This window comes from Setaria italica, chromosome IX (assembly GCF_000263155.2).
Source record: "Setaria italica strain Yugu1 chromosome IX, Setaria_italica_v2.0, whole genome shotgun sequence".
Classification (NCBI taxonomy): domain Eukaryota; kingdom Viridiplantae; phylum Streptophyta; class Magnoliopsida; order Poales; family Poaceae; genus Setaria; species Setaria italica.
In genome coordinates, this window is record NC_028458.1 from 19,413,759 (window position 1) to 19,424,991 (window position 11,233).

The 11,233-nt window shown below is 44.9% G+C and overlaps 1 protein-coding gene across 1 annotated transcript; it reads left to right on the plus strand.

The window, feature by feature from the left end:
• Positions 1 to 213: 213 nt before the first annotated feature.
• On the plus strand, positions 214 to 7,165 carry LOC101777020 (phosphoglucomutase, chloroplastic). Its single transcript, XM_004983024.4, has 22 exons — positions 214 to 427; positions 1,110 to 1,175; positions 1,300 to 1,344; positions 1,421 to 1,513; positions 1,604 to 1,656; positions 2,030 to 2,081; positions 2,176 to 2,244; positions 2,685 to 2,753; positions 2,849 to 2,971; positions 3,046 to 3,098; positions 3,981 to 4,059; positions 4,140 to 4,204; positions 4,281 to 4,348; positions 5,113 to 5,231; positions 5,322 to 5,396; positions 5,501 to 5,616; positions 5,805 to 5,946; positions 6,048 to 6,129; positions 6,222 to 6,268; positions 6,357 to 6,434; positions 6,612 to 6,717; positions 6,811 to 7,165. Exons 1-22 carry the CDS (start codon positions 269 to 271, stop codon positions 6,876 to 6,878), a joined length of 1,827 nt encoding a protein of 608 aa, XP_004983081.1. The 5' UTR covers positions 214 to 268; the 3' UTR covers positions 6,879 to 7,165.
• The last annotated feature ends 4,068 nt before the right edge of the window (positions 7,166 to 11,233 follow it).

An 11,233-nucleotide genomic window follows, 5' to 3' on the forward strand; every position in this document is an offset into this window, starting at 1 on the left:
GTTGTTTGGTTTGACGCCAACTCGTTGGCGAGCCCGTGCGCCCACGCCCGCGTAGGAAGGACTCTTTCATTTTCTCGCCCACGTATCGGCAAAACGACAGGCCCCTGCGTTGGCTGGGCGTGAACGTCCCCGGCCGTCCATTGTGTATCCGTCCCGCACCACACAAACTCCCCATGCTTCATAAGATCTCGCGCCCCGCCCCCTTGCGCTTCGCACTCATCACTTCACTCCATTCTCGTGGCTCTTTGCACGAGCGCCGCCGGCCGCGATGGCTTCCACGCACGCGCTCCGCCTCCGCCCGCTTCTCTCCGCCGCAGGCCCCGCGCCGCCGCGCGCCACCGCCGCCGCCCGCCGCGGCCCCACGCCGGCGTTCGTCGTCGTCCGCTGCTCCTCAGCCGGGGCGCCATCCGCCGCCCAGGCGCTCAAGGTACGGATCCTAGAGTAGACCCTGTCCCGCCGCTTTTTTTGTCCCTGGATGACGGTGTGGGGACGTGAAGTCTGTCGTGGGGTTTTGGGTAGTGGGACTGCCGGACTGGAGGCGCCGGGTACTGAGCAGGGTGCCTCCGCGCAGTTGTGGTGGTAATCATTGCTTACAGTCATGATTTCGGGCGGCGCTTAGGTCTGGTGATGTGAGGGCAAATGTGTGTGCGAATTTTCTGAAGCGGCGCCATCATCGCTGTAGTGGCGCCGGATTTCGGCTGTTGTTTTGGTCCTGGATCCAAGGTTGCGGTGTGTTCATATGTTTCTCGAGACAGGTCGTTTACAAAACTGCTACCATGGTGCCCATTGTTGTATTAGTTGGATTATCTGGGTGCTTTTCCATACGTCACTGTAGCATTTACCGATCTGCATGTGTGATGATTCATGTGTTTTTCCGCACTACGATTTGGGGACCGACCCTAGGCGCATGGTCCATTGGGGAATTGTTTTTTGAATGGTCACGGGTGGGAGCACCCCCACCTGAATTGGAAAATAGACTTTTTTTTTTCGAGGAGGTGAATTATCAATTATGCTTTCTGAAACAACAGGCCATGGGTTTCCCAAATCCTGGACTTTGGGTGTGGGTGAGGCACAATCTCACAGGATGATTATCCTAACATATGGTGCAGATCAACTTGATCCCAACCAAGCCCGTTGAGGGACAGAAGACAGGGACTAGTGGACTCAGGAAAAAGGTACTTCATTTTACTGTTTGAGAGCTATGCAGATTTAGGTAGACTTTATTGCTCTGGAAAACATTGCTTGTGCAAATTCTCGTAACGGATGGAGTGCTAGATCATGCTCTGCTATTCTTTTCAGGTGAAAGTGTTCCAGCAGGAGAACTACCTTGCTAATTGGATTCAGGTGTGCTGGAATTTGTTTGCTGTTGTCCTTATGAAGATCAAGTTATATTGATTTCTCCATTTCTTGTGGTTTCAAGGCTCTGTTCAATTCCTTGCCCCCTGAAGATTATGTGGGTGGAACCCTTGTACTTGGGGGTGATGGCCGGTACTTTAACAAGGATGCTTCTCAGGTACAACTAGAAATGTAGAACAAACACATGTGTAATTGATCCATGTTTATTTATGCATATTTGTGATTACCTGTAATGTTGGGACCGTAGATCATTATTAAGATTGCAGCTGGAAATGGTGTTGGGAAGATCCTTGTTGGCAGGTGAGGAATCAGCTGAAGTTACTTTTTTAAAGAATTGATACAGAAACTCTTAGGAGTAGGCCATTGTTCAACTAAACTAATTCAAAATCATTGGGTAGAATGCTATGTAATTTTATCCATAGAATACTCATGAAAGCTTGCAGCACGCACCTTATGAAGGCATAAAATATAATTTTATATTCTTCCACAAAACTAACTTTCTGTATTGTTGATCACTTGATGTTTACTTGATGATGAGCGTATGAATGGTATCATATTACTTCCCTTTGGATTTAACATGCTCTCCCAAAATTTTTTTATCAATCGAACGTTTTGATGATTTCCCATCCTTCATGTCTTGTATTTGTCTAAATGTCCAACATTTTGTTTTCAGGAATGGTCTGCTGTCAACACCTGCTGTGTCTTCAGTGATTCGTAAAAGAGAAGTAAGTTTTTTTTTCCTTCTACCATTAATTTAAAAAGATGGCTGCCTGTTTTGTCCGTTTTTTATTTTTTATGGTTTCAAAATTCTTTTGCCAGGCCAATGGTGGCTTCATCATGAGTGCAAGCCACAATCCAGGTGGACCAGATAATGATTGGGGTATTAAGGTGATAGGCAATAAAAACTGTGGATTATTTTTTCTTCTACAGCAGTGTTTTGTTGAATCCTAAAACTTACTCCAAGGTTTGAACCAATAGTACTAAACAAACACTTGGATATTTCTTCTACAGCATGGATGTTGATATAATGATCAGTAATGGCAAGCAAGCAATTGGATTTGTAATTTTGTATAATTTGTGTCGTTTGTGTTTGTCAATATTTGAACTTCTTTAAATAGACAAACAACAAATAAAGTTTTACTCTTTCTATTTATATATTTTCTTGTTCGTTATTGTTCGCCTCTTATCAATCAAATAGTTGATAAAGCAGCTACTTATGCTCTAACTAATATTTGGAATTAAAAAATATTCTTATGATAAATAGATGGAATTTCCTTGTCATATTGTGAGATTTCATACTATTCTAATGTAAAAATGTTGTGTCACAGTTTAACTACAGCAGCGGGCAGCCAGCGCCAGAGATAATTACTGACCAGATTTATGGAAACACACTTTCAGTTTGTAGCTCTAACATTTGATTTCATCATATATGTATCTAATGCTCATTTCTGATTGTATTGTTGCTTATGCACAATGCTAATCTTCGCTGCAGATTTCTGAAATAAAAACAGCAGATATTCCTGATGTTGATCTATCGTCTATAGGAGTTGTAAGCTATGGTGATTTCACTGTAGAAGTGATAGATCCTGTTTCAGACTACCTTGAATTAATGGAGGTATCTAGTGAAGTGATTAAGGAGCAATAGCCTATTAATGCCAGAAATAATTTGTTAGTTTTTTTGTCTTGCAGAATGTGTTTGACTTCCAACTTATCAAGGATTTGCTTTCTCGGCCTGATTTCAGGTCTCATATGTTTCCCTTTGTCTTTAGCATGCTATTTGTTAAAATATTGCTTGAGTAATACAACTATCAAACCCCTTGTGATCCACTTGTTTTTATTGACCTTCACATGGTATTCATGCATCACCTTTGTTGTACTTCACCAGTTCATGTTTTTTACCATAAGTTAATTGAGTTGGTTTTCCTTTTCACATGACGCATGTGCCATTAATTTTGATGAATGCAGAAGACTTAAGAAAATTACTATTGAGTTATGAACAAGGTTTGTTCTATAATAGGAGTATTTGCTTAACTTAGCTGATCCCATGTTGTTGTGGTATTTTTTTTTTGTGATAGATGCTCTGGTTGCTTGACTGGGCTCCGGTTGAGCTCTTCTTAGTGATACGGTGCCAGGGTCTGTAAGGTGTGCTTAGTGGAGAATGCAGAAGCAAACGAGCTTGGGAAGAGGAGCGTAGCAAGTATCTATGCTGGGACGCCGGGTTGCTCTCGCCGGCGGCTGAGGAGGAGTTCCTCGCCACCGTCGAAGACAACTCACGCCCTGAAATGGGGAGAGTTTATTCCCTCGATACCCTAATACAAAACTACAGCTGCCTTTATAGATTAGGCTAGCTTAACCATCAAGTAATTATAACTTCCCTTACAAATCAAACTTATCCCCAAATATCTCCCGCACAAACAGAACTCATGCAATCCTCTTTAGCCACGATCAGTTGATGTCTTGTGGACTCTGTCCTTTTCTTCCTGCGAGTCTGCGATGATAGCTGCGGCCAATGAAAGCGTCCACAAGATTAGTGAAATACCATGGGGGTGATCTTGCCCCCACTGGCTGAGTTTTTTTTATTACAAAGCACATATCAAATCGATTGTTTTACCTTTATTTTGCAGGTTCATATTTGATGCCATGCATGCAATTACTGGTGCGTACGCAGGACCTATTTTTGTCGAGAAACTTGGTGCTGATCCGGTAGCTTATTAATTTACTTGAATAAAAGCTTAGTCTTGAAAAAAATACATTTAGTTGGATGCTAAATACCTTGTTTTCAGGACTGCATATTAAATGGGGTGCCACTTGAAGATTTTGGAAATGGTCATCCAGATCCCAATTTAACGTATGTGTATCAGTTCTCAAATAAAGGGATATGTTAATCGAAATGAAACTAAAGAGATATTGTTATTGTTTTACAGTTATGCCAAGGAGCTTGTTTTTACTATGTTTGGAACCCGTGCACCTGACTTTGGTGCCGCAAGTGATGGTACGTCTACACTCCACTGCTACATTGTGCCCAGGTTTTAATATTGGATATGCCCATGGTTCAATATTCTTGCTCATGAAATGGGCAGTTCTCAGTTCAAGATAAACCCATGCTTTCAGTTTTGAAAGCCATTAAGCCACTGGATTAAAAGAAGTCAGAACTTTTCATGGGTATCATCGACTTTTTTCCAGACTAGTTCCTTTCCCCTAGAGATTATGTTTTTGCCATTGACATTATGAACTGAACGATGACATGTACTCCCTCCGTCCCAAAAAACAAGTCATTCTGCGATTCAATGTCCCAAAAAACAAGTCATTATATTAAATTTGGCATGTGTGCATGTGCATGTGGACATGCAACAGTCAATTAGTGCCAAATATGGCTAATAAATAGGGGCAATTGAGGTCATTTTACCTCTTGTTAATCTATACCAAATTTCCTAGGATGACTTGTTTTTTGGGACGGAGGGAGTAGAAGCTAATAATTTTTACTCCTGATTCAGTTAGATTTACTGCATTACTATAACCATACATGTAAATCACATGTTAAAAGTGCACATTCTTACATTTGAATTTTTGTTTTATATGAAATTTTGGTTTCTAACTTCACATTGCAATTTAAATCTGAAAAATATACTGTTCCGCTGTGAAACTCCATTCCATCTTTGTTTAGTGATTGCATCATTTTTTAAGTGATGTTTCTCTATTAATTCAAGGAAATGCTTTGTCTAATGAATAAAAGCAGATGGATTTGAATTGTTTCAGGTGATGGTGATCGGAACATGATTCTTGGGAAAAGGTTCTTTGTTACACCATCAGACTCTGTTGCAATAATTGCAGCCAATGCACAAACAGCAATTCCTTATTTCCAGTCTGGTATAAAAGTAATGTGACAAATGACTATATCGTTATTTCTCAACTGTCTGTCATGGAGATGATATAAATCTTAAAATTTGACAAATGACTATTTTCAGGGACTTGCTCGATCAATGCCAACCAGTGGTGCTCTGGATTGTGTTGCCGAGAAATTGAATGTTCCTTTCTTTGAGGTATCTTTGCCATGGAGTTGCACTGCAAACTATTATATACAAAAAGACAAAATGCCATGAGCCTGTAACTTGATCATCTCAGACAAAGTGGTGTCACTTTGTAGGTTCCAACAGGCTGGAAATTTTTCGGGAACCTAATGGATGCAGGAAAATTGTCTATATGTGGAGAGGAAAGTTTTGGGACAGGATCTGATCACATCAGAGAGAAGGATGGTATCTGGTAAGAAGCAAATTATTTATTCATCATTGTGAGTTAATCAATTTATTCTTTGATCACATCAGAGAGAAGGATGGTATCTGGTAAGAAGCAAATTATTTATTCATCGTTGTGCTTCTATTTATTTCTTTTTGTGAGAAATGTCTGTAAACAGACAATTAACCATACTATTGTGGGCTCCTGAATTTCAGGGCTGTTCTTGCTTGGCTTTCCATACTTGCACACCAGAACAAGGATAAGAAGGTTGGAGAGAGACTAGTGTCAGTGGAAGATGTAGCTAGGGAGCACTGGGCAACATATGGCAGGAATTTCTTTTCCAGATACGATTATGAGGTATTTCATCAAAACAGATCTTATACGATCACCCAATAAACTTTCCCATACATTAATTAGGCCAAACAGTCATATTAAGCCATTATTTTGTACTCGTACAGGCATGTGAATCTGACGGTGCAAACAAGATGATGGATCACCTTAGAGATGTTATTGCAAGTAGCAAACCTGGAGAGAAATATGGTTGATTTGCATGTCCTTTTATCTAGCTGCACTTATAAATTTCTTTGTATGGAAGCCTCCTGGAAACTGATGTTATTTATGTTGTTATGCAGGAGATTACACCCTTCAATTTGCTGATGATTTTAGCTACACTGATCCTGTACTATCTCCCTCTCTATCTCTCCCCCTTCAATTCCCTGCATGTATGAAATGGTTGGCATAAATCACACTGTGTTTCCATATTACAGGTAGACGGTAGTACTGTATCCAAACAAGGGCTTCGATTTGTTTTCACTGATGGGTCTAGGATCATCTTCCGCCTTTCGGTACATTCATCTCATTGTTTTCTAAAAAAAAAAAGAGACTCCCTCTGTATTCAAATATGCCATGTTTAGAACGAGCTAATTAGCTTGTCTTGAACGTCGTATGTTTTTAAAAACGATGGGAGTATGTAACTTGTTATCTTTTGGTATACAACTATTTGATGAATTATGCTCTTGCAGGGAACTGGATCTGCTGGAGCAACTATCCGTCTCTACGTCGAACAATTCGAATCTGATACCTCGAAGCATAGTCTCGATGCTCCAACAGCTTTGAAGCCTCTAATAGGTTACTATCTTCTGGTCTTGCATGAAATTTTACATTCATTTTTCTGAAATTACGTACATGCTAATATCATCTCTTGGATAAATTTTTGTGCAGACCTGGCATTGTCTATTTCAAAGCTCAAGGACTTCACAGGAAGAGACAAGCCTACCGTCATAACATAAACTCGTGACGTCCACGGCATCACCACGTTGTGCATTATTCTTTCGTTTCTTTTTGCTGTTTGTCAACCCTTCTCAACTGACGAACGGTTTGCCATGTTTTTGAGTTTAGATAGAAAATACTAGGATGGGACGTGCGCTTCGCCGCGCGCTCTTGCTCTACGCGCTCGTATACTCCAGTTAGAGAGCGAATATCATGCTCTGAACTGCCTGTGAAGATATTTCAATTCCATACGCCAGTGGAAACGTATTCTGAATCAATTATAGTTCCTGTAGGGAGGATCTACTAATCTGATTATGTGAAGGACCATATGTTAGGTGAAAAGTTCCAAGATATGCGGGCTCTCCCTTACATGGCTGGCTATAGAAATTGATTACACTCACTAAACTGAGGGGTGTTTAAATTTTGAGAGGGTCACATCGGATGTTCGGACGCTAATTAGGAGGACTAAACATGAGCTAATTATAAAACTAACTGCAGAACCCCTATACTAATTCACGAGATGAATCTATTAAGCCTAATTAATCCATCATTAGCAAATGGTTACTGTAGCATCACATTGTCAAATCATGGAGTAATTAGGCTTAATAGATTTGTCTCGCGAATTAGACTCTATCTGTGCAATTAGTTTTATAATTAGATTATATTTAATACTTCTAATCTGATGTGACAGGTACTAAAGTTTAGGAGTGGGTTGCCAAACATGGCCTGAATTGCAATGTCCGCAGGTGATGTAATATAGGGATTGTCAAAGATCTTCCCTTTCATTCTTCGGACTGAATCAACTCCGTAGATATTTAGATAAACAAAAAAAAATACATCAGTTATAACTGACCATCCATATCGACTTGATAAATTGGAAAAGATTTTGCTCACCACTCAGACAGACAACAAAAAGAATTTTCAGATGAGGTACATGCCGACATCTTAGGTGATGAAACCAGCCTTCGATAAGCACCTGCGTAATCATATTAATCACTGCTTCATGATTGGAAGATGTGAGGACAAATCGTGTCTATTCTATTTATCAACTCTTACCTTGCCTACACATTTGTCTATCCATTATCGCTGTCATCTTTGACCATCATCATAGTTTGAGAAAGCAAACGATCAATCTATTTCAGATTCTGTTTCAGCATTTCACAACCAGAGAGCGTTCTTTTGAAACACAACAACAGTTGATGCAGGTAGATTTTTAGAAGCCAGTAGTGCTAGAGTATACTAAAATGAACATTGTGAAACTATAAGCGCTTAAAACAATATTTCCTCAACCACAACAACGTTTTAATCCTGAAAGCTTTCGGTATGCAAATGTTTTCTGTCCCTGGTATAATTAGACAATTAAAAACAGAGGTACTGGTAGCTACTGCAAGAACAAAAAAAATCACCATTCCTAACAACTGATGCGTAGGTTTCCTGATCCCAAATATCCTCCTCTTTGGAAACAAAATGAGCAATGCTGATTTCAAGAACATGAGGAAGAACATTAGTCTATGATGTTTCGTAGAGCAATTAGCAGATGACGTTGGGAGTACAGAATTCAGGAAAGTAAGTTTTGTACCTCTTCATAAAAACAACATTAGGTTCCTGGCAGCCTTATGGGTCTAGACTCTAGAGACACCAAGGAGGGTGGCTGGGGCACCGGCGATCGAACCCAAGATCAGGCCATTGTCGAATTTGAGGTTCCCAAAACGGTTAGCAGCTACTCAAAACGGAACTCGAGATCCGTGTTGGTAGGATTGAGCCTGTCGCCATCTCCAATCTAGTTCCATGTTGCTGGATCGGCCTACTCCACATGGATTGCCTACCACAGCAACTCTGCAGGCAGCAGCTGTAGTAACAGAGTAGAGGAGGGGATTTTAGCCTTGATCGAATTCGCCAAGAAACAAAGATGAATAAAAGAAAAGAGGAAGGAAGAAATCATCGAAACTATCTGGTTTTGGAAGCTATGGAGAGGGCGACAATGGAGGCCGACAGCTTCTAGCCATGGACCTCGCGCTTGGCAAACACGACGGCATGGGCCACCGGCCGGCGGCCTCTTGTCCACGCGACCACACCGCTGCGAGTCGTGACGCCGATGGCGCTACTCCGGTCATTGGGAGCCCTGCTGCCCGACCGGTCATGTCGCCCGCGCCATCGATGCACCAATTGGGCCCGCGAGGTACACCGACCGGCCGTTGATCCACCGTTCGCGTCCAACGTTATCTCGCTGCAGAAGCAAGAATGCCTGCGCCATCCGCGGCTTCCGCGCCGCTTGGCCTCGCCTTGCTCGCCGCCCATACTGGCATGGTTGTTGACGGCAATCGACGGAGCCGACGAAGGCCACAGGGCTTATTGCACAGCTTCTCGAGTGGCTTCCGGAGAAGCCGTACCAAACGCCCTTCCAAAAAATGACTTCTCTCGCGAAGCACTCATAAAGCCATTTTGCAATTTGTACTAGGAGGAGAAGCCTAAGGGTGCGTTTGGTTGCGAGGACGAAGTGGGACGGGACGGGACGATCCCACTTCGTCCCGCGTTTGGTTGGAGGACAGGTGGGACGGGGACATCCCTACGAGGGAATATACCCTCCAGATGCGGGATGCCCCCATCCCACCAAAACGAGCGGACGGGGGCATCCCACTTCGCCCCCGTCACGCGTCGTCACGCGCCGTCTGCACCGGTGGATGGGGCTCCGCCCCGGCCGGCGGGCGAGCCGCTGGCGGAGGGGCCGGCGCGGGCGAGCTCCGCGCCGGCCGGCGGGCGAGCCGCCGGCCGGCGGACGAGCTGCTGGCGGAGGGGCCGGCGCGCGCGAGCTCCGCCCCGGCCGGCGGGCGCGAGATCCGCCACGGCCGGCACGGGCAAGCTCCGCCGCGGCCCCTGGGATGAGCGGGGCGAGCAGCCGGCGGGGCAAGCGGGTCCAGCCGGCGATGCCGCGGCCGGTGCCCACGGCCTGTGCGGCAGGGAGCTCCGGCGGGGGCGGTAGGGAGCTCCAGCGGGGGCGGCACGGCTTGGGGCGGCAGGGAGTGTTGGAGAAGATACGGGTGAGGAGAAAAAAAAGAAAAGAAGATGACATGTGGGCCCATATATGACATGTGGGTCCCACTAAACACATGCAGCTAACGGTGTTACCCGAGTCATCCGTCCCTCGTTTTCAATCCATCGTACCAAACAAAAAACTGGGATGAATTCATCCCTCTCAACCAAACAGCAGACGGGATGATCCCATCCTAAAAAATAGAGACGGCACCGTCCCATCCCATCTTGTCTCCAAACCAAACGCACCCTAAAAAAACCAGCTCCCCGCGGCTTCCCCTCCATCCACGCCACCTATGTTACCAAACTACCCCTGAACTTCACCGAAATAACAGCCAAATTGCCACCGCTCCTTCCCGAACCGCTACGCTCCTCTCTCGTTCGGTCTCAGATCTCACGCTCTGGTGGCGGCGGCGGCAGCGGAATGGATGAGGGGGATGCGGCTCCGGCAGCTGGAAAATGGGCTCCGACGGCTGAAAGGGGCAGATCCGGTGGTGGGCTCCAGGATGCGGCCAGCAGAGGGGTCAGCGGCGCGCCGTTCGTGTCCGGCGGAGGGGCTGGCGGAGTCCCATTCCTGTGGCGGGCCTGGCTGCCGGCGCGTGGCCCAGCATCCCCGGCGCGGGCGTATCAACTTCACAGGCCTCCGGCACATGGCCTAGCTCCGCCATGGCCACAAGCACAGGCATGCCCGGAGGATGGCCGGAGTGGTGGGCCGGAGCGGCAGCGACTCTAGGGTCGAATTGGCTCCGTGCCGATCCTCAACTTGCTTCACAGGAGACAGCTTCACAGGAGGTTGGAGGCAATAACGAGCGGCTGCCGGTTTGGGTCACCTCTTGTCCGGTTCGGGGCTCCTCAACTCGTCGACGAGGTACCCGCACACCTAGACCACCACCGGCGGCTAGGACAGCTACTGCTCCTGCATCTGTGGACGTCGACCTCACCGATCCAAGGTAAGGATTGTCATTGCCATTGCTTACAAATGGTGTTCTTTTCTACAACTGTCTTATGAAAGTTATTTTGGTTATTGATTGTGTGCTCTTTGATGTGTGCTGCAAAAGAACTCTTCTTTTGCAGCCATGATGTTGGCTTGCAACCTTTCTTGCATGCTGGTTAGCGGAATATTGCAAACCATTACTGCTAGTGTTGCTGCTAAACCAGCCCAGGCCCCAGCCCCTAGATTTTGATAGAGAATATAGACAGCTAGAAAGAGCTCAATGGGTAGCATCCATATGTAGTTTGTGTACCGTAAAAAAATCAGATATCCTTCGTATATCTACATCCATGTAGTTTATGATCTCTCCGCTGTTGTGCTTCTGCCTTGAACTGAAGGATAACTGGAGTCCCT

Excerpts from the sequence above, each read along its gene's own strand:
- LOC101777020 (XM_004983024.4), top strand. The coding sequence starts at position 269 with ATGGCTTCCACGCACGCGCTCCGCCTCCGCCCGCTTCTCTCCGCCGCA. Across the intron at positions 1,514-1,603 it reads TTAACAAGGATGCTTCTCAG|ATCATTATTAAGATTGCAGC; the intron begins GTACAACTAGAA and ends TTGGGACCGTAG. Across the intron at positions 3,099-3,980 it reads CTTTCTCGGCCTGATTTCAG|GTTCATATTTGATGCCATGC; the intron begins GTCTCATATGTT and ends TTTATTTTGCAG.